Raw genomic sequence first — 23,050 nt, forward strand, 5'->3', positions numbered from 1 at the left:
CTGTGTCTTGGACTAAACATTCATGGCGTCCATACAGTGAAGAAAAACACAAAAGTATTCTCCTCTAATGAAAGTTTAATCATTATCTGATAGCAGGGGCTTACAAAACGCCCAAAGCTGTTACTGGGTGGCGTGATCTCTTTGCTGGTCAAAAAGTAGGGGTTGCACACACTTCACTTGGGCATCTATGCCAGCCATCTCCCTTCACTGCCAGCCCTCTCCCTCCCACCTGAACAACTTCCTTCTTCTAATTCCTTACATTATCTAAACGGCTATGGAGCCCTCAGACCCGGAACAGAGCTCCCAAGAGCTGGATTTAGAGGAGATAACTAGGAAGATTTCATTTCTGGACAAGTGGAGGGAAATCTTTAGTTATCACCGGTAAGATGTTCTCATTTTCTCATTTCTCTAGAACCAGAGGGATTTTAGGTGTTTAAGCAATCAGCTTTTACGCTTGCCACATGAGAAGTGTCCGTTACAGATTTACATTTTAAATGCTTCAGGTATAACTGTTTACAGAAAGAGCCATCCCTAGCAAGGTTGAAGTTGAAGAGGTTTGAGGGTATAAGGGTTGAATATAGTGAGTAATTTTCTTGATGTTTTCTCTTTCATTTATAGGTTGGGAACCAATAATACAACTTCTCAGGTAATTATTTTTCTCAAAGCCAGTGTGTTTTCCTCTAGCTGCTTCTTCAAAACAATCACATTAACAGCATAATCTGCATTTATTCTGTGCACATAATGTCGTCACTCAGGCACCCAGCATTTAATGTGTGAAAACACAAAACTAGAAACCTTGTTGAAGATCTTTTCTTGCGCTTTCTTTTTTCGTTAAAATCTCTTCCTACTTTTTCTTTTTAATTGGCGTATAGTTGCTTTACAATGTTGTGTTAGTTTCTGCTGTACAAGGAAGTGAATCAGCTATATGTATACATATGTCCCCTCCCTCTTGGACCTCCCTCCCGCCCTCCACCCCATCCCACCCATCTAGGTCACCACAGAGCACCGAGCTGAGCTCCTCTTCCTCATTAAAAGCACCATGTGGTTATTATTTTAGAAAAAAAAATATGAGAATCTAGAGTTCCTACACTTGTGAAATAACACTAGATTCTGACACCCAAGTGCTTCGGTGATCCTGAAGAAAAGTAGTTCTGAAAATAGTTATTGTCTTGATTCAGCTTCTGAAAAATTGTTTTCCTTACCATCTTCAAATAAGGAAAAGATGACTGAATTCAGGTGTTAAAATGTATTTTAAAATCTGTTATACAGTATAAGATGAAAGATGTTTTTCTCTCACATCACCTGAAAAGGTTAGAAGGTAATGGACTTTGTGTTTCAGATATTAATTCAATCACTGAACAAACACAGCATAAAATATTAAAGTGATTTTCTTGGCACTAATATATGATACAATCAAACAACTGAATTATTAGTATTTTAACTATTAACACTAAAGCACCTTGCTCCAAGTAACCTGTGATCAAAAGCCTTATTATTTGTGCTGAAACTCTCTTACCCAGTCTATTAGAATTGGGGAGATAATACTTCTGTTTTAGTCCTGAAAGTATTAAATGGAGCTAGCTATCATTTGGGGGAATAGAATAGTCAAAAGATAAAACAATCTTTGCAAGGAAAAAAAATAAATGTCAAGTTATGCTTTACTCAAGGTGGGGGGAACCCCTGCCAAAAATGTAAAGATTTTCCATGCGATTTACGAATGCATCTTATCCCACCAGTAGTCTGTGACTTGGATGCTGTGTTTCTGAGATAAGAAAGCATCTTAGCCTCTAGGAATCCAGAAAAACTAGGAAGGCAGTTTCCTTCATGTTTCAGCTACCAACTGGGCAAATTTGTTTCATGAAACTAGGATAGAAGTAAATTGGAAGAAGAATCGACGCTAACTTATATTTAAATGCCGTAAGAATCAGTTAAGAAAAGTAAAAATAGATATTTTTCTTAAAGGTAGGGAGTGGATTTTTTTAAGGAAGAAAATTATTATATTCACTTGCTAGGCAACCGGAATCTGAGAGAATTAAAAGGAGGTAACCTGACTTTGTTTACTGGCCAGTTAACAACATAATGAGAAATACCTTATATAGACTGGAAAGATTCACTCATTGTTTATAAAATGTTGCCTTCTCAAAACAAGAGACAGTGACATTTACATTCTTCTATAAACATAATTTCAAGTCAAGGTCTTGATAGCGTTAATTATGTTTCCATAGTTACACTTAACCTCTCCGAGTCACATAAAACTTAGGAGAAACCCTTTTGACACAGACACTGGGATTTTTCTGCCTCTTTTATTGCTATTTATGAAAATTTTCAGACAGCTTTAAAAGGGAGACAACATTTTCTGAGCACTGATATTTCAGAGGGAAAGAGAGAAAAGAGGGGAAAAAAGGTCATCACCAGCTCTGTTTGCTTTGTTTTTTGGTGGTGGCATTTTACACAGAATCGTGAAGGCAACCATATATCTGCCGGTGAAACTGAAGAGGGAACAGGAATACCTCAGCCAAAAGGACACGGACATTGGCCATCAAGTAGCCTTTGTTCTATTCCCAAACCCTCTATCATCTCTTCAAAATCGGGAGGCTTTCCTATCTCCCTAGCAGTGGCCACGGTAAGTATAGCTTGTCAATTAAACATGAAATGAAACGTAATCTTCCCCAAACAACAAGGCTGGGGAATCTTATCTGCTGTCATGTGAGAGTATTGTGGAAGATAAGACTACAGACGGTGGTTACTGGTAAAAGGCGAATATAATTAAAATGACTTATTTATGGTATTTTTCAAGGACACCAGTGACGTTACAGGCTTTTCCTCCCAAACTCTCAGTCTCTCCTTATTTACTCCCTCAGTGTGACAGTCAAGTGTGAAGCCACGAGGGAGTTAAATTCAAGTAATTTACATATAAGGTAGGACAGGGCAGCCAGTGAGGACTGCAAAGGTGGAAGACGAGGTAGATGTGGGAGACAGGATCACTGTCCTCTGTGGGCAGGAGGGAGGGAGATGGGGACACATTTCCAAGCCCAGTCTTGGGGCAAAGAGATGACCTCAAGAAAGAAGCGTTCCCCCGGGCTGCCAACTAATAAGCAGATTTGAAAAGAACCCGATGCTTAAGAATCCAAGTGGACCTGGAAGCTACTGTTCCCAGGGACTATTTGTTCCATTCAAAACTTGACCAGGGTTGGGGAGAGGGACTGAGGTAGAGAGACCCAGACGCACCTCATTGCATGGGCTGGGGGCAATGCCTTGGCGAATGGCCAAAGGACCAGCTGTCATGGTCAAAGAGGCATGATCGGGACCTGGGGAAGTGAAGCCAGGGGTCGAGGCAGGGAAAAAGCACCAGCGAGGGTGAGATTCCACCAATAGGATTGTCCTGTAATATGGCCCTTTCAATCATAGTGAAAATCAGGGCTTTTAGGGACAGTTTTCCCACATTCAGCCCATTTCCTCAACCTCCAGACCACAGTCTAGATCCTTAGGCAGAGACCTCTCCTTTGGGCCCTAAGGACAAATGTCGGAGGAAGCACTTCCTTTCTGAGGACACGCTGCCCTACACCTGGGCACGCTTGCAGAACCCACCCGGGACCAGCCTGGTCATCTGGGCAAAGACCAACAAGGCCTACGGTCAGACCTGCCAAGGACATAAAGCTCTGCAGTCTGTGCCCTGCAGGCAGGGTCCCTGATGAGAGGCAGGAGTGGGGGCCAGACCCCCTCTGGGGAAACCTCACAGTCTCCACCTGCTTTTCGAGCCCAGAGGCCAGGCTGGCCCTGACTGCAGTATTTCTAACCCTCAGTGTAGCTGTCCCTGAGGCTGCCCAGGTGCAACATCATCATACACACAGGGACTACAGCCCCCGTGTTCTTTTTCATCACGCACATCCTCACAGGCTTCACAGAGCAACTCTCTCCACCGCCGTAGCTGCGGCACCAACGTGCTGGGAGGCCCACGTGCTCTTTCTTATCTTCACAGATCTTTCTGCCTCAATCCACCTTCCCTCTTGTGCTCCAGTGCCAGATGTCACAGGAAGACAGGCCGCAGGGCTCTCTTGAGATGCTGCACTTTGCTCATTGGCCTCACAGTCCCTGGATGGTGCCTTAACTTGTGTCTTAGGTGTCTAGTTCATCAATCTCTTTTTGAGTAATGAAGACAGGTCATGTGTAATCCTATTAGCATCTCCAGCCTCAGTGGTTATTCTGCCTACACTGTGCTGTAGAAACAGTAGTTAGAGCAACTACAGCGTCCCTCAATATCCTCGGGAGATTCATTTCAGGAGCCCCCAGAGGAAACCAAAATCTTCCGATGCTCAAGTCCCTTATATAAAATGGCCTAATACCATTGGCCCCCCTCATATCTGCAGATACAGAGGGCTGAGTGTATCCATATTTTACTGTAAAAGGTTTCTAATGAACACTTTAATCAGAAAGTATTACTGGCTACTAATGAATTTCTATGGAGAATGTCATTTTAAAATTTACACATATCAGGAAATAGGCTACCTTTTGTATGGAAAACAGAGAAAACTGTGATTCTACACTGATACCATATTTGCCTGTATATGCACACAGAAATTCCAGAAGACTTCCTAAAATGTAACAGTAGGGGGAGGGAGAGGGGCAAGAGCCCTGGGTCGGGGGGAGTCTTCTCAGCATAGCTTTTTGTACTCTCTGGATTTTGAACCATGTGAATGGACAATCTATTTCTAAAAACACCGTCATGCATTTTAATTTTTTTTTTTTTTAAGATGTTGGGGGTAGGAGTTTTTATTAATTAATTTATTTATTTTTGCTGTGTTGCGTCTTCATTTCTGTGTGAGGGCTTTCTCTAGTTGTGGCAAGCGGGGGCCACTCTTCATCGCGGTGCGCGGGCCTCTCACTATCGCGGCCTCTTGTTGCGGAGCACAGGCTCCAGACGCGCAGGCTCAGTAGTCGTGGCTCACGGGCCTAGTTGCTCCGCGGCATGTGGGATCCTCCCAGACCAGGGCTCGAACCCGTGTCCCCTGCATTAGCAGGCAGATTCTCAACCACTGCGCCACCAGGGAAGCCCCGTCATGCATTTTAAAAACAGGAAAAAAAAAGGCATTCACAGGTGTTTCCAAAGTCTTCTAGTTCCTCTCTATATTGTGGAGGCAGGAGAGTCTGGGTCTGAATTCTCCCAATTGCAAACACAGACGTGATGCAATTGGAGACCTCCTTGGTGACTTTTCCAAGGTAATTCTCTCCCTTTGGAAAAGACTGGGAGACGAAAGAATCAGACCTGATGGAGTGTTCAGGAAGTCCCAGAAGTAAAGAGAATTGATTTTTCTTCAAAAAAAAAAACTAATCTGGACTTATTCCCATTATGAGGACCAGATGATAATGTGTCCTTTAAATAACAGTAGCATTCATGAAACACACCCTGGGATTTCAAGATGATGAGCCTTGAGATTCTGAATACTCGTGTCCAGGGAGGCAGTTTGGAAGCTTGACCAATTCTAATGGACCTTTTGGCCGTGCAGCCGCCTGGCCAATTCTTAGAGCGATTGGATCCTAGCACTCACATGAGAGTGTTTTTCGTTGTCATTCTGCTGTTCTCACTTCCCCCCTCTATTTGGAATTGCGATTCATAGGATTTCCTGACATTGGCACACACGTTTTGCTGGGAATCTGCTGAGAAAGTAGGGAGTGGGCAAAGCAGCCAATGCCCCTTTGCTTTCCCCAGCTCTCCTGTTTCTCGCCTTTTGTTGCCCTATCTCCAATACCACAGGGTTCTTCCTTCCCCCAGCCTCACGTCTTATAGTGTGTATGGTGTAATGAACGGGGATCAGCGGAGAAGGTGAGAGTCCTCCTCTGGGCTCTTCCACAGTGACACCCCCTCCCCCGCTGTGCTTCCCCCCAGCAGGAGTTTCTCATCCTCCCCACAGTCAGGCCCTTCTGCAGGACCCAGCCTGGAACACACTCCTCTAGCCTCTTTTATCAGCAGCCAATAAACAAACCCCTAGTGTATTTGCAATATCACCCAGCAGGATCATATTAAAACTGTAATACTGGGAGATCAAAATATTCTGGGGGAGAACCAGAAGAATGAAGCTCTAATCGAGGGTGACAGGAAATGGGCTGGCTTTACGGGAGCAGGAAGCACAGCCTGGTAACCCCAACATAGGTCTGGCTGATAGATGGTCCTCAGTAGATGTTTCATTCATTCATTCATTCATTGCCTCTGGGTGATCCCCAAGAGAGGCATCTCTGTACAGGGTAGTGGGTGTCAATTGTGTGCCCTTCAGAAGCATACTCCATCCCTGTCCGCCCTGCTTTCTGCGCTGGAGACTGAGCTGTACTCACTCCATCAATAGGGCTCCTTCGTCTGACTTCCCGTTGAGTTTGACCAATGGGAGCCCTGGAGGGAGCCTGGAGGGACGGAAGGGAATGAAGTCAGGTGTGCCAAGCTGGCTGAATCCCTCTCCTCGGAAGGCAGTCCTCTCCCAGGACTCTTTTCTCCCTTCCACCCCTCCAGGTGTCGGGGACATAAAAACTTCTCACTCTTGCTAACCCTGGGACCCTGCGTTAGCCACTGTTGTTGCCCCACATGCAGCCCACATCTTTGTAAATGGTCCCCGAATTAAAGTTTCCTCAAGTTAACTATCCTGACTTGAGTGCCATCTGTTTCCTGCTGAGACCCTGACTGGTACCAGTTGAAAGGCTTGCATTTGATTCCTGGCACTACCATTTACTACCTATGTGACCTTGGGCATACCACTTCGCTGCTCTGGGCCCAAGTTCTTGAACTGTAAAACAAGAGAGCCAAATCAGATTTTTAAAAATTCAACAACTACTTCTTGCGAGCCTACTATGGACCAGGTACTGCACCAGATGCTGAGAAACTGATGGTGAACACAACCAGGTAAAGAGACTACCACTCTGTTTGATGGGCTAGTTGAGAAATGTCTTCTTAAGACGCAGTAATTCTAAACTCTCTGATTCCATGATGGTCCAGTAATTTCTAAAGCAGGAAAAGATTTAGGGAAGGAGCTTCAAAGAGAATTATTCTACTTCAAATTGTGGGCAGGGAGCATGTGGCAGAGGACTGGATGGGGACAGGTGGTCACAAGAGGTCCCTCTAAGACCAGGGACAATGGACAAGGCAGTCAGGGTAAGGAAATGAAATCTGTTGGGAAGAATGATCCAGGACCTGTGTGTGCGTGTGCGTGTGCGTGTGCGTGTGTGTGTGTGTGTGTGAGAGAGAGAGAATGATCACCATCATTATCATCATCACAGCAATCAGGGAAGAGATGTATTCCTGGAAAACTAACAAAGTGAAGAGAGAAAAACCGTGCTTGATTGTGTTAAATAATAACCATCGTTATAGTCATTTATTAGGACCATTTACCATTTGTGTCTAGTTACCAGGCAGCACGACAACATACATGTATCACTGACTATGTGTCAGGTTAATCTTGTTATAAATTATATCGATATGAAAGTCAGTGTTGGGAGGAGGGATAAATTTGGAGATTGGGATGGACATATACACACGACTATATATAAAATAGATAACTAATAAGGACCTACTGTATAGCACAGGGAACTCTACTCAGTACTCTGTAATGGCCCATATGGGAAAAGAATCTTAGAAAGAGTGGGTATATGTATATGTATAACTGATTCACTTTTGCTGTATAGCAGAAACTACCACAACATTCTAAATCAACTATACTCCAATAAAAATTTTTTTAAAAAGAAAAGAAAGTCAGTGTTACATAAGCAAGGTGAGTCATCTCTGTTGCCACCCTGGACCCTGGGGGCTCCCTGAGAAGCCTGCAGTCCCCCTGTTCTAGGCCTTCCCGAGGTGAATCTGGACCGTGGCGCTCCCTAAGTTGGAGGGGGCAGCTGGCAACAGAAACGGGAGTTGATTTGGCTCACTGAATTTTTTAAATTGAATTTGAATTCTCAGCTTTCTTAACCACAATTGTCTTAGTCTGTCACATTATCCATGGCTTCTCCTCCCTTACCCCTGCCAGTGTCTGGTCTTTTTCCATCTGGGCTGGGACTTTCTTTCATGCAACATGAGAGGTTCCAGTGTAGACAGGCTGTGTTTTCACAAAGGTTATAACAGCACTTATGGTTCCCACAGTCCTTTCCATACTTCTCCTCTTGCAGTGATACCTTTCAATTTCAGTGATGGGGACACAGCAGGGGTTATCCCCATTTCAGGATAAGCAAAGAAAGTCTTAGAGAGGTTGGACCATCTGTTCCCGTTCATGTGGTCGGCAAGAAGCAGAGCTGGGGCTTCTCAACCCTGGAGTCGGGAGCGAGCAGTTTCCTTCTGTGCAGTCTTGATGTCAGGGAGACACTTTCTGTCCATATTCAGGGCTCTGCTGGGGATGTCCTGGGTTGGTGGCCCTCTTTGGTTACGGTGCACACCGAGTCTGTGTCTCCCAAGATCAGCCTTCTTCTCCCTCTCCTTGATGGACTCCGGACAGATCATTTTCCTTCAGGTGCAATTCTAGTCTCTTGCTTATTCTGAAATGCACCTGTCTCTATTTCTCTGTAGAGGCCATCTTTTCTTTTGAGGGTGGGTGCAGAGGTGGCCAGGAAACAAACTCCAGCCATGGAACCAGACCCTGGTTTGAGATGTGGAAGACCGTTCCAGATGCATGCTTCTCCTGCATCTGTCCTTCTTAGAAACCATTAGTGCCCACGCTATGCACAGCTGGGAAGAGGTACCCTGGTTCTGGACCAGTTGGGCTCCATGTTCCTTTTGTCCACACTCTTCAACTGGCTCCAAATGCCTGAGTGTGACATTCAAAGCCCTTCAGGATCAGACCCAAGGTACTTTCCATTCTGAGCTTCCACTGACTTCCTGCCCTGTGGCCCCAGAACACACAGTGTTCTAGACCCAGTGAGCTACTCACTGTCCCTGGATACCCTGGTACCATGTGTGTGCGTTTGCAGATCTCTCTCTCTACCCAGCCTCCCCGCCTTTACAGGTGACAGACCACTGTGTGGTCTGTCACAGAGTGTGGGACATGTGCCTGTGCTGGAGCATGGTGTGCTTTGGGGATATGGCAGTAAGTGACACTGAATAGCACTGAGTTACCTCGTGGGAAAGTCAGCCCCTTCTCCACTCTGGCAGGCCAGGGAGAAGACCGGGTAAAGGGCAGCACACATTCACACCTCTTTAACACCTCTTATCTCCCTTTTTAATTACAAAGAGTGCAGGGCTCAGTCAGAGCTTTCACAGGCAACAGTTTCTAGCATAATCTAATAACATCGTTATATCTCTATTATTGTTTTATTATGGCAAGTGATTTTGATTCTCATTTAAGGATGTGGTATAAAGTTTCCTTTTAAATAAATGCTTTATTTATTTATTTATTTATTTAAATGAATGTTTCCTTGTAAAATGGGGATTAAATGAGATAATGCACATATCTGACCCTTTGTAAGCTCTTAATGACGGTGAGCTGATTTGAAATAAAAGAGAAACTGCCAACCTCCCTACCAAGAAAGGAAGAAACAAAGAAAGAAAGAAAGAAACGAAGAAATGCTTTAAATAAATGTTTTTTAAGTTATTAAAAAACGGCCCAAGCTAATGAGAAATATTAATTCAATAATTATTGGCATACAAAAACGACAGCAGTTAAAAGGATGGTACATACAGGATTAAAGCGGGGGAGGCGGATCAGTGGTGTTAGAATGGGTACGAATACCAGCTCTGCCTGACTTGCTGGGTGACCTTAGGCAAATACTTTCCTGTAAAAGGAGGATGATAACAGCAACTTTCTCAAGGAATTAAATTAACATAACGAATGCAAAGCACTTAGCCCAGTGCCTGGTGCGTAGAAAATACTCAATAAATGCTAGACACCATCTGCCAGCCTAGTTTAAATGCCACCTCTTCCACGAAGCCTTCCTGAGTACTTCAGTCGGAAGTTCTCTCTCCATATCCATACCCCACACAGGACCTAGCACAAGCCGAATGATTAATATGCCTCTGATTATAAAGGGATTCCCTTTTTGTCATGGGTTTGGTTTACAAAGGCTTGTACCCAATTTTCTGGGATTTTCTAAAAGACCCTCTCCAATCTTAACATGCTGCAGAGTATCCAGAAAAAAACTTAAAGATTCTCGGGCAAAAAAACAGAGGCTGCTTGTTTAATACCAATTTACACCACTATTGTACCCAGACTGGAATCAGAGTCCTGCCTATTCCTTTTTTCTGGAGCAAGAGAGAAAGACCTAAATGTGGGAGAGATAGGAGTTACAAAGTCATGGTTAGAGGAATGAGAGGCATGAGAGCGTAGTCACCTGTCACGGATCTTCAGGGGGTGCAGGGGAGATGGCTGGCAATGAAAGGTGAGACAGACAGAAAGACAGAACTCGGATGGGGATAAAAAGGTGAAGAGTTGACACTCTCAGCCTCCAGGATAAAATGTCCTAAGCGAACCCTATGCAAACCTTTTGCACAGAGCTGGACAATTACAGTCAGGGAATAGAGTAATGTGTGAACCTGACTAGGAAGGCGACAGGCCCTCCTCCATGGTTTCACCACCTTGCTTAAGTCTGTTTGCTGAGGGCTTGTGTCTAGGAAGAATTCTCTTCGTTTGAACCATTTATTTCCCCTCTTTTCAGAAACTGCGCCAGAGCCTCTTTGGAAATACAGTCCAGATCTTCAGCTCTGACTGGACAAAGGCCTATTTCCGGTTTCATGATCCTTTTTCTGACCTGGCTTTCGCTTTGGAAGTGGGAAAGGTAATAGCAGGTGATAATTTTTTAAAGTCCTAATCCCATGCTCCCTGTCTGTGTTTCCTTCCATCCTCCTCCATACGAGGCATGTTTTCATTATCATCATATGTAGAAACATATCGACGATTTAAAATTTAACCTTAAATGATAACAGACTATTGAAAATTATGACATGCTATCTAGGATGTCATAAAGTCTCAAACTCCTCCCCACTCTCTTCCAGATTTTCATTTTCCTGGCTCTTTTCTCCAGGTCCTAAGCATTCCTAAGAATTTAGAGGCAGGAAGAGATCTAGGAATGTCTTTCTGGCTTGTTTAAAACCTCAATAATTCAAATCATTGATCCCTAGCCAGGCAGAATTTCAAGAGCTAGCCGACTGTTTCCTTACCTCCTGCAAATCTAACAGTTGGACGTGAGGCACAAGCCCAGTGAAGGTGGGGCAGAGGGGGACAGGCATCCCGGGGTGCCAGTCTATGGGGCTCCACAGAGAAGCTAGTCATTGCAGATTCTAGCCCAGCCATGGCACAGCCACAGCCCACGGGGAGGGATGGCACATGTAGAGAACAGTGACCCTTCACTAAGCCTAGGGGATGCTGTGCCCCAGAAGGGAAAAGGCTGCCGAGAAGAATAAATAATGACATCCATTTCCAAGATGGGCCCTGAGGGTTCCACCACCATTGTAAACTCACTATTGACCCTCCGCTTTTCAGGGAGGTGCCCGAAGCATTCAGATGGCTGTACAAGGATCCATCCTTAAATATTTGTTGTTTACAGGGAAGGGAAAAGACTGCAACTTTCTCAGGTAAGAGGCCGATGAGAAGTATTTGCAAAGAATGACCCATTTCCCAAGAACCTTTGTAGGCTAAATAACCACCAGGGAAAATCCCCCAGGGTGCCTCAGGAAGGGGACTTGCCTCATAAGAGGACTTGCCTCGTAAGACAGAAATGGCTCTGGCTCTCCCAGAGGGACTGAATTTCATGACTAGGTAGAGCTCTTCCAGAGTCCCTTTCAATGTTCAGTTGCAGGGGTAACACTGACAGTTTTTATGCTCCACTGCAGAGCTCCCTGACGGAGGAAATGAAGCACCAGGTCTCCAGATAGGCTCACTTGACAACACTTGATAGGAAGTCCCAACCTAAGAGTTCCAGAGAGAGAACAAAAGCGGTGATGACAAACCTCATAAATGAAGGATTCATCCTCCTATTTAATCACGCTGACAAAGTACAGTGTTTGGTAGTTGCCTATTTAAAAAATCAGTTCAAATTACTTTGTTCTTAGATGCTAATGAACCCCTATCATGTGTAAGACTCTATGGTTGATATTAGAGGAAACGGAAATAATTAAAAGGCATCTACCTACCCTCAGGCAGGGTAACTTACCATCACCCAAAACAGGAACTGAATGTCTAATCTATTCTAAGAACGTGAATTGCCAGCTTCCTTAGAAGCAGAGCCAGAGATGGGAATTCTTCATGCACATGATATATTAAGGGAATGAATGCCCTCAGGAGAAACGCCTAAGAGAGCAGGGAAGCAGGCTAGGGAAGGAGGAGAAGCAGAGAAGGCATGTGGCTGCCAGTGATGTCTAGCCTCCGCCTGATCCATGGGAGCTCTGGGGGGCAACTGCTCCATCTTCAGATAAGGGGGAAGGGCCTTTCACCTCCCACCCTCATCAGGCATCCGCTATGGACCCTCCTATGGGAAGGTGGCACAACTCCCAGTCACTTCCAGGGAAGGTGGCTCCAATTCTTCAGAGAAAGTTGAAAAGTATGAGCCACTAGCGGCAGTAGCCAAAGCAATGGGGCGGGGGGGGGGGGGCATGTCCACCAACTGAGTAAAAGGGATCTCAAGGGATCTAGATGGAACACATACAGCATTTGCTACATGAATAGCAAGCATTTAGCACAGTACCTGGCATGCGGCAGGTATTACATAAATGGGAATGAGTGATTGCTATTATCGACCTGCTCCATGAAGCCTTCCTGAACCTTCCCGAAACACAAGCTCTCCCTCCTGCCTCTGTAGTCTCACAGCACTTTGTTTGACTCTCATTCTACCTTGGACAAGGGTTTTGGAGTGTGAGGGTCCTGCTACTCATTTCGGTATCACCATAGAGCTAGGTGGATTCTATAAATCAGGGGTCCCCAACCACCGGGCCACAGACTGGTAGCAGCCCGTGGCCTGTTAGGAACCGGGCCGCACAGCAGGAGGTGAGTGGCAGGCGAGTGAGCGAAGCTTCATCTGTATTTACAGCCGCTCCCCATCGCTCGCGTTACCGCCTGAGCTCCGCCTCCAGTCGGCATTGTGGTGAGCTGTATAATTACTTCATTATATATTACAATGTAATAATAATAGAAATAAAGTGCACAATGAATGTAATGTGCTTGAATCATCCCCAAGCCACCCCCACCACCCGTTCGTGGAAAAATTGTCTTCCACGAAACTGGTCCTCGGTGCCAAAAAGGTTGGGGACCGCTGCTATAAATCATGGCTGAGTTCATTCATTAACCTCTATCATGTGTTTCTTCATCAGGACGACAGTTGTCAATGTTAAACATTTAGAACATGAGCATAGGAAAGGTCTGTGATGTAAAGATTGGCTCCCGTTTCCGGGGAAGTCTCACCCACTGGGATTATTGGATGGAATCTAATGGTTAAGAACAATCTAATGGTTAAGTCAGGAGGCACACTGCCTGCATTCAAACCACTGCTCTACTGCTTTAAAGGGGAATGACCGGGGGCAGAGTACTCCACCTCCCTGTCGTACTTTCCTCATCTCTAAAATGGGACTAATGATATTGATCGCATCCACCTCACAGGTTCTCATAAGGATTAAATGAGGTAATATGTGTTAGGTGCTTAGAACAACTCTGGGCCCAGTGAGTGCCAGATGAGTGTAAACTACAAGTTAGTAAGGAGGAAGTGGGCCTCAAGTGATTCGTAGGATGTGATCAGGCAGGAAGAACAGACAGAACTTGCATATTAAAGGCAGACAAGTACATGCGAAGAAAGCATGGAGGTAGAATGCAGAAACTATGCCCAGGGAACTAGTCCATCTGGGAAAGAGGGTTTGCAAAATGGAAACCTGGGAGATAAAACTGGAAGGATTGTTGGTGTTGCACTTGGGAAGGGCCTGTGGTATCGGGTTAGAGAGATTGGATGGAGCCCAGCTGGAGTTCAGGAGAGAAGACCGTGTTGAGATTCAGCAGGGGCAGTAATGCACAGGGAGGGGTCAGTGGAGAACCCAGAGGATTAATGCTCTGGGGTGAGGATGCCCGCTCAGTGCGGGCAGAGAGGATGAGGCCCTCCACAATGTAGGCTGACGAAGGAACCAAACGGACCCATCCTGTACTCAGAAGGGTCCATGAAAGTGGAGAGGCCCAGGCCCTCAGCTAGGGGGCACTCATTGCAATGCGTTCCTACCCTCCCCCTGGGCTGAAGTTTGTGCGCGATAAGCGTGCAGAGGCAGGAGCGAGCGCTGGCCGCGGCGCTCGCGGACGTCCTGTGGGCCGCAGGAGCAGCTCGGAAAGCCACCATCTGCCTTGTCACCAAGGACACTTACGTCGCCCCGACTCCTGACTACTCTGGGGACAGTTTCACTGAACGGGTGAGTGCACTCCTGTCCGTCCTGCCAGATAAAGGATGGTGAAGCCTGGGTGAGTATTAGACTCACCATGGAACTGGAGGTGGAACTGATGCTCCTGGGTGGACCTCCACGATGTAAGCATCTGATGTGGCCAAAGGTACCTGCCAAAGAGGCAAGGATCAAGGGCATAAGTAATCCAAGCAGCTAAAACAGAGATGCCTGCTATGAATTTCTCCTTCCAGGATTCACCATGATCAAGAATATTCCATACCCAACAGAAAAGAAGCAGATTCACAGACATAGAGAACAAAGTAGTAGTTATAAGTGGGGAGAGGGAAAGGGGAGGGGCAACATAGGGGGAGGGGATTAAGAGGTGCACACTATTATATATAAAATAAGCTACAAGGTATGTTGTACAACACAGGGAATATAGCCAATATTTTATAATAACTAAAAATGAAGTATTACCTTTAAAAATTGTGAATCACTATATTGTACACCTGTAACTTATATAATATTGTATATCAACTATACTTCAACAACAAAAAAATTTTTTAAGAATATCCCATGCCTGAAATTATCATAAACTCCATTTCCATAGCCACTCTTTTAAACTTGGCTAAATTCTACCTATTAGGGAAAAAAACTCTTTACAGTTTTCCTGCTCAAGATACCATATTGGTTTAAAACTGAGGCATGTAAAAGTGAGGCCGGTGGCCACCCAACCTTACCATGTATGTTTTACATGGCCTTGTGTAAGATAATATGTCAGTTTCTAGCAATGTGATTTTGCAATGAAACAAAGAACTCCCTTGAGGTACTAACAGTGAGTTGACACCTTCTAGATATAACTTTCATCTTCCTTTTCATTTTTATCTTCTATTTCTGATTTATAGCTCCAGCTGTTTGAACTTTCAGAGAAAGAAGCCACTGAGAAATTCATCTATGATCATGTACAGTGTGTAAGTGTTTAAGTGTTGAGATAATTCCTTTATGTTGAACTGCTCTTACAGGAATCGTTTTCCTTTTATAAAGTGTATTTCTAATGATGCTTGTTAAGAAAAGCAGGTCATTTTGAGGACTCAGAGAGGGCAGAATGAGGGAAAGAGAAATCTGTCTCTCCCTCCCCACAATCTAGAAAGAGGCCAGGCTTCCCTGGTGGCACAGTGGTTGACAGTCTGCCTGCCAATGCAGGGGACACGGGTTCGTGCCCCGGTCCGGGAAGATCCCACGTGCCGCGGAGTGGCTGGGCCCGTGAGCCATGGCCGCTGGGCCTGCGCGTCTGGAGCCTGTGCTCCGCAATGGGAGAGGCCACAACAGTGAGAAGCCCACGTACAGCAAAAAAAATAATAATAATAGAAAGAGGCCAGATCACACTCAGGCCCACTCACAAATGCCTCTTTCTCCTTGACTAATCAAACCCAGAGAATAATACTATAGAGGGCCTATACAATAAGATTGCTTTTATGGGAAGAGAAAATGTTAGAGCAGCCTTGCCTCATCTAAGGGATAAAACACAAAAATGGTAGTCTAAAGTGCCAAAATGGCCATTCACATTGGCTCAGAAAAATGCCTGCCAGTCTGAAAAAGGTGGCCCCCTTTCACGTCTTCTATCAGTACCTTCCACACCATGCCCTCCCCTGCAATGAATCTTTCCCACCTCCTGTGTGGGAAGGACACAAAGTAGGGGATAGGCATGGTGGAAAAGGGAAGGTGCTTTCTTAAGTTTCCTCTGTGGATAAATAAATGAAAGTTGATTTTCTAAAGAATCAGAACCTTACAATGTAGCAGAGGACAATTAGCAGAGTAACCATGAAGCCACATAAACGTGGCTTGTGTGGAAAGGGAAAATTTGAGTCATGAAACTCACAACCCCATTCCTTTCAAAGGTCATAGGGACAGGAAACTTGTGCATGAGTTCTCAGCCACACACTAGCTATGTGATCTTGCTTAAACCAGTTACCCCAGACCTTCCTCTCCCACCCTCTCTTGGGTCTATGTAGTAGGCAGAAGAATGGTCCCCTGAAAGACGTCCATACCCTACCCCCTAGAACCTGTGAATGTTTCATTACATGGTAAAGAGGAATTAAGCTTATGAATCAGATGACTCTAAAATAGGGAGATTATCCTGGATTATCCAGGTGGGACCAGTGTAATCTCAAGGGACTTTAAATGTGGATGAGGAAGGCATAAGACAGGAGAAGACTGATGTGATGTGAAAAGAGTACCACCCACTGTTGCTGGCATCGAAGGTCGAAGGTGGGGCCCATGAACCAAGGAACGTGGGCAGGGCTGCTAGAAGCTGGAAAGGGCAAGGAAACAGATTCTCCCCTAGAGCCTCCAGAAAGAACGCAGGGCTGCTAACATCTTGATTTTAGGCCAGTAAGACCCATTTCAGTCTTCTAACCTCTAGAACTGTAAGATAATAAATCTGTATTATTTAAGCTACTAAATGTACGGTAATTTGTTACAGCAGCAATACGAAACTAATGAAAGCTATATGATAGATTTTAAATACCTGACATGAAATGTTAAGCTAGAAGCCTGCTTAGGGACTTTTTGTGGTAGAGGGAGATGTTTAATGGGGCTACATGTACATCAGGAACCATGTAAGAAACGACTCTGCCCGCAAACAGAGGCAAACCCTTCCCTCTCTGTCTTCCATCTCTTCAACTCAGACCTGGGAGAGTCTGATTCGATAAGAAAGTCTTTCACATCTGCAAGGGCTTCTTAAGCATAGCCAGAGTTGAGAATAAGACGATTAGAGCTAGAGCTATCCATAGGTTTTCCCCCTCAAGGACTAAGAGTTGATAATGGGGACCTACTGTACAGCACAGGGAACTCAATACTCTGTAAGGACCTATATGGGAAAAGAATCTTAAAAAGAGGGGATATATGTATATGTGTAACTGATTCACTTTGCTGTAAAGCAGAAACTAACACAACATTGTAAATCAACTCTACTTAATTTTTTAACTAATTTTTAATTAATAAAAATTTATTTTAAAAATAAAATTTAAAAAAGACTAAGAGTTGAGCTGGAATAAGTAATGAAAGGAAGCAGAATCAGACCGCATGGTGCAGGTGGACTTTGCACAAGAGTGGTGTCAAGCACACCCAAGCTGACCATTACCATAGCCACGCGGGGAAAGGGTTGGCACCATTTCCTGAGTGAGGGGGCATCTTGATGCATAGATATTCCTCTGAAGGGCACTCCCTAACTGGGGCTGCATGTGTGATCAGCCCCCATCCAGACCTTTAGCAAACGCCATTCACTATCAAAATGAAGCAGTTCTGTGCCCTGTCTTCAGGCAGAGATCACAAGGTAGAGGTCTGAGGGTTACATGTGGGCAGTAGGCCTACTGTTATTATGGGTTGAATTGCATCTCCCCTCTCCCCAAAAAAGAGATATGTTTAAGCCCTAACCCCCAATGCTCTTATTTGGAAAGACTTTTTTTGCAGATGGAATCATGTTAAGATCAGGTCATGCTGGATTAAGGTGGGCCTTAATCCAGTGACTGGTATCTTTATAAGGAGAGAGAAATTGGGTCATAGACACCGACACATGCAGGGAGAACACCATGAGATAATGAAGGCAGAGACTGGAGTGATGCACCTCCCAAACCAAGGACACCAAGGACTGCCAGCAGCCACCAGCAGCTAGAAAGATATAAGGAAGGATCCTCCCCTAAGGCCTTCAGAGAGAGCATGGCCCGCCTCTGACACCTTGATTTCAGACTTCTAGCTTTCAGAACTGTGAAAGAATAAATTCCTACTGTTTCAAGCCATTCAAACTTCTGGCCATCTGTAGGGTAGGTCTAGGAAACTAATACATCTATCACATAGGATCTGCAGCATTAGCTCCTACGGTGTTGTATTTTTAAAAACTCGACTTGATGAACTTCAAAAATAATCAGAAAATTCCACGTAAAAACCTAAATATTTGGGCATTCCCTGGTGGTCCAGTGGTTAGGACTCCTCACTTTCGCTGCTGAGGGCACAGGTTCAATCCCCAGTCGGGGAACTAAGGTTAAGCCACTCCTCAATCTGCACAGAGCAGCTAAAAAAAAAAAAAAAAAAAAAAAAAACCCACACACACACACACAAACTAAATGTTTAGGTCCCCCCCCACTCCCACCCAAAATCAGAACATCTGACAGCAGTAGGCCTGTATTCTAGCATGTCTTCAATCAGCTGATAAAGGGAGCAGTGACGCCCATTAGACGAGTCGTGATAGACTGAATGCTGTTACCTAACTGGTAAAAAGGACTCTGCAGATGTGATTAAGTTCAAGATCCCAGATGGGCAGATTATTCTGAACTTTTCTGGTGGGCCCAATGAATCATAAGGGTTTTATAAGAGAAAGAGGACGGCAGGAGATTCAGAAAAAGGGATGTGATGAGGAAAGCAGAGGAGAAGAGGCTATGTGATGTGACGTCATGAACCAAGGAAGAAGGACAGCTTCTAGAAGCTGGAAAAGGCTAGGAGACATCATAGCCTCCAGAAGGAACACAGGCCAACCAGCAGTGTGAATGGAGTCCAGTGACACCAGGGCTGGATGTCTCACCTCCAGAACTGTGAGATGATGGATTCCTGTGGTTTTAAGCCAACACGTCTGTGGTCGTCTGTTAAGGCAGCAACAGGAAACGGACACACAAGTGCTGTCCCTTGCCTCGGGCCCCACCTCTCCCCGTTTCCCTCACGTCCTGGCGTACACCCACTTGGGTTCCCATCTGGCTTCTGTGGGCACTGAAATTTCTTCTCCTGCCTGAAGATCCAGCCCCTGCAAGGGCACAGATAGTGAAGGGGACAAATTAATCCACAAAAGGAAAAGTGCATGCGTTTTAGCAGAAGGCTTCCTGATACAATGCCTTTAAAGAAGAGGCTTTAAGCCTGGGCACCTTGAAAGCCAGCCAAGGAGCTTCTTGTCTGCAGGTAGAGTATTGACACAAAGCTAAGATAAGGCCAACCAGTGAGAGGCTCTGAATGAGGACGGATTTTATCCTGGACCTCACAGGGCACCTTTGGAAAGTTCGGAGCAGAAAAGTAACCTGGCCAAGAAAAGAGACAGGGAGAAGTGTCTTAGAGAGGGACAGACGGTCATTTTGCTGGGGTTCTAGCAAGTTCTAAGAACTAAGGTAGGTCCTGTGCATTCTTTCATTTAACTTTTGCAACAATCCTAGGAAAAGGGTATTTTTATCTACATTTGCAGATGAGATTGAAACTTAAAGAAGCTGGAGTTAGTATAGTAGAACTGGTTTGGAGCTCAGGTTTGTCTAACTCCAAAGCTATTTCTAGAAAGCTTCTCTGCTCCCCCTGAGTTTAACAGGATGATGATGAAGGATGCACTGATGGAGGGAGGCTGGAAAAGGGCCAGCCAGAGCAGATCTGAGGAACTGAGCTAGGATAGATGCTGGAAAATGGAGAGGAAGTATACAGTATGTCCTAGCCATGATTCGAAGAGAATCACGATAGAAGTGGAGGAAAGATGGGTTGAAAACCAAGAGAATGATGGTGCCATTGGCGCGCCTGAAGCAAGGAGAAAGGATGCCTCTGAGGGTGGAGGTGACCTAGAGAAGCAGAGAGAGCTCCCACGGTCCTTTCGGCAGCTAGAAAACAAATCTGTCAGGTGTAAATCCTTGAATTCGTGCCCACAGATACACAGAGATGCACTGTGTTTATGCAAATGTGTTTTTCCTTTGTTTTTCAAATAGTTCAAAGGAGAAGGAAGCCATGGTGTCATCTTGTTTCTTTACAGCCTGATCTTCTCCAGAACATTTGAAAGGTAAATTCTACACATGTTTGCACAGGTATTTCCTATAGCTCTGGGGTCACATAAACAATGCTCTCTTGTGTTGGAAAATATTTTCATGCCTCATTGGAAACATGAGTGCAATTTTTTTCTAGTGGACACTCTTCTGTTGATGCATCCCTTTCTGTAGTCAGTTTGGCCATATTCATGGGAGAGTGGATGTCATCAGAAAAGTTTGAATCTACTTTTCTAGCACAGTCGTAGGTTCCTTTTTCTTGTGGTTATAAATATTGGCAGATACCACTCAGGCTTATTTGTACAGTTTTCATAAATGAAAATATTTTATGATTTCTATGTACGACAAAATATAAATCCACAAATATTTATTTTGTCCCTATGAAATGCAAAGCCCTGTTCTTGGCACTGTGGGAAATACAAATAAAAGAGGATATGGCCCTGACCTCCTTGCAGGTTCCAATTTGGGAAAAACCAGGGGTACACAGAGAGACTGAGCAAGTCCCAGGTGGTACTTGATGTGCCAAATGAAGCACAGAGACAATGAATCTTAACGGAGTCCAGAGGAGGGAGGGGCCGCAACAGATAAGGTGGCCAAGGAAGGCTTCTGGGAAGAAACAGATCTTCTTCTGGACCCTGAGAAAAGGGGAAGCTTTTGAGAGTCAGAGAGAGAGAAACAGAGGGTCCCCAGAAAGGAAGAATGTCAAGCCTTGAAGCAGTTCCTGAAAACTTGTCTTTTGCATATCAAACTTTTATGATCTATATTATTATTTGCTTAACAATGTCCTTATGTCAACACACACTTGGGACTTCCCTGGTGGTCCAGTGGTTAAGACTGTGCTTCCACTGCAGGGGGCGCAGGTTCGATCCCTGGTCAGGGAACTAAGACCCTGCATGCCGTGTGGCACGGCCAAAAAATAAATAAAAGAAAAAATTCAAAATCAACACACATTTCAATATCGTCCTCTTCTTAAACATTAATATCCTCTAAATCATGTAGTTGCTGTGCTAAAGAAAAAATGTATTAAACACATCACTGTAAAATTTTTTAAATGCTTATATCTATACCACCTAACATCATGCCATAATTTAGGAAACACTGCCCTGAATTATATCTGATGCTTGACCCACGTCTTTAGGTCTTATTCACAGAAGTGCTTGACCTTCCAGTCCTGTGAACAGGTTCGTTCAAGAACACATACAGCTCATATAACTCAGCATCTCCCTCTGGGTGACAACACGAGCCGCTTTCCACCTCGATATTATACTGTCCTGGATGGAACCCTGACCCCTTGGCCCTGGTGAAACAGTAGAGGCTGCAGCCAAGACATGGGCTTAACTCCCCAGCTGGTGGTTTCCACTTGAACAGTCTGGTCAACTCTGCCTTGGGCCAGCACTCTCTGGAGGGGTCACGTGTCACCACCCTAAGCCAAGCGTCCCTTGGCACTCAGCGCAAACTACTACTACTCAGCTACAGAGCCCAGCACCCACGCGGAGCCCACACCCAGGGATTCTAACATGTGAGGTCTGTCACTTTGTCCTGCTCCCTGACCACCTATCACTGGCTTCCCCCAACGGCATCCAGAGCTTGCCCAATCACCTCTGTAGCCCCAGTCCTAGAAGCTTTCCCAGCGACAGACGGAAACATGCCAGGCACATGGGAAGGACAGTGACCAGGCAAGCCCAAGTCCCTGCTGCTCTGTGTTGTGGGGGAGGAGGGAGGAGAGGCTGCATGTCCCTGGAGCATCACCGTCCGTGAGTGCTGGTGGCTTCTCCCACTCTGCAGGCTTCAGAAGGACCTGGACGTCTCCACCACTCATCTGCTACGACCAAATGCTGGAGGTTTCCTGTGCACGCAGGTGGGTTGGAAGACTTTGCCTTTTTATTGTAGCATCTCAATTAGGCTTTTTTTTTTCCCTTTCAACTAAGCATATTCTCTCCTTAAGTGAAGAGTGATCAAATTATCTTTGAAAAACCAAGATGCTCCCCTGAGTTTGTTATCAGATTCTATCTTTCCACTTTCCATTACAGTCCTTTCTAGTTTACCTCTGAGAGCCTGCCATCCCTGAGATTCTAGAAACATTAGAAAATATCTTGACAAGACTGCCCAGGAGTCCCTAATAACTGAAAGAAAAGCACTATAAAAATTCCTTAGCTGCATGCAGCTTAAATCACAACTATGGAAACCGAAGTTCAAAAAAATATGAAGGGAGGAAGGGCCCATGGGGAGTTATGGGGCATGGCTCAAGGAAAAACAAATCAATAAACTCCTGTTTTAACACTACCAAACATTCATGACATACGTTTTCCCAGAATTATATATTGTGGGATTTCATTCTTTTCACTAAAAATGATACATTTTATGATTATTAGAAGAAAAAAGAAATTAAGTCCTTGTGTCAACGCTACCTGAAATGTAAATATTTGTAAAATGTGTCATCTAGGCAGTTCTGAACATGATTTTAACTGGAAGAGCAAGTCCACACGTCTTTAACGGCTATCAAAAAGGAAAGGCTCAGGAAATGTTATGTGGGGTCCTGACCCGCAGTGACATCGGCTATTTGCAGTGGTGTAAGGACACCTCAGAGGATGATAGACTTTCACAGGTGAGTGTGTTCCAATTCTCAATCACACCACCAGAGTGTCACTATTTGGACAAGGCAATTCAAATGGGAGCTTACTTTTTCCTTTACTACTTTCCTGCATGCCTTCCACTTGCACATATAGACACACATAGAGATTTTTCAGTGACTAAATGGAAATATCCAAGTCTACTTGCTTCATATTTTACTTTATATATTTTTATGTATACAGAGTATAGGTAATACAAGTAATATGCAAATAATTTTTAAACAATACTTGCAATATACAAATAAAGTCTCCTGGCATCCCCACTCATCAGACATCAATACTGTCAGCAGAGAATGGTTATCTTCCCAACCGTTTATTATGCAAACATGAATGCA

The 23,050-nt window shown here is 44.8% G+C and overlaps 1 protein-coding gene across 1 annotated transcript in view; it reads left to right on the forward strand.

Moving 5' to 3' along the window:
* Positions 1-274: 274 nt before the first annotated feature.
* MINDY4B (MINDY family member 4B) overlaps positions 275-23,050 on the forward strand; it is a gene marked incomplete at both ends in the record, with an annotated part of 40,860 nt that continues 18,084 nt past the window's right edge. Inside the window, 10 exons of the mRNA XM_081235372.1 lie at positions 275-381; positions 619-646; positions 2,456-2,623; positions 10,618-10,737; positions 11,442-11,533; positions 14,173-14,338; positions 15,214-15,279; positions 20,032-20,102; positions 21,871-21,943; positions 22,529-22,690. Coding sequence (XP_081091498.1) covers positions 275-381; positions 619-646; positions 2,456-2,623; positions 10,618-10,737; positions 11,442-11,533; positions 14,173-14,338; positions 15,214-15,279; positions 20,032-20,102; positions 21,871-21,943; positions 22,529-22,690 — 1,053 coding nt within the window. The remainder of the gene's footprint in view (positions 382-618; positions 647-2,455; positions 2,624-10,617; positions 10,738-11,441; positions 11,534-14,172; positions 14,339-15,213; positions 15,280-20,031; positions 20,103-21,870; positions 21,944-22,528; positions 22,691-23,050) is intronic.

This window comes from Mesoplodon bidens (genome assembly GCF_964165515.1).
Source record: "Mesoplodon bidens genome assembly, chromosome: 5".
In the NCBI taxonomy this organism is placed as follows: domain Eukaryota; kingdom Metazoa; phylum Chordata; class Mammalia; order Artiodactyla; family Ziphiidae; genus Mesoplodon; species Mesoplodon bidens.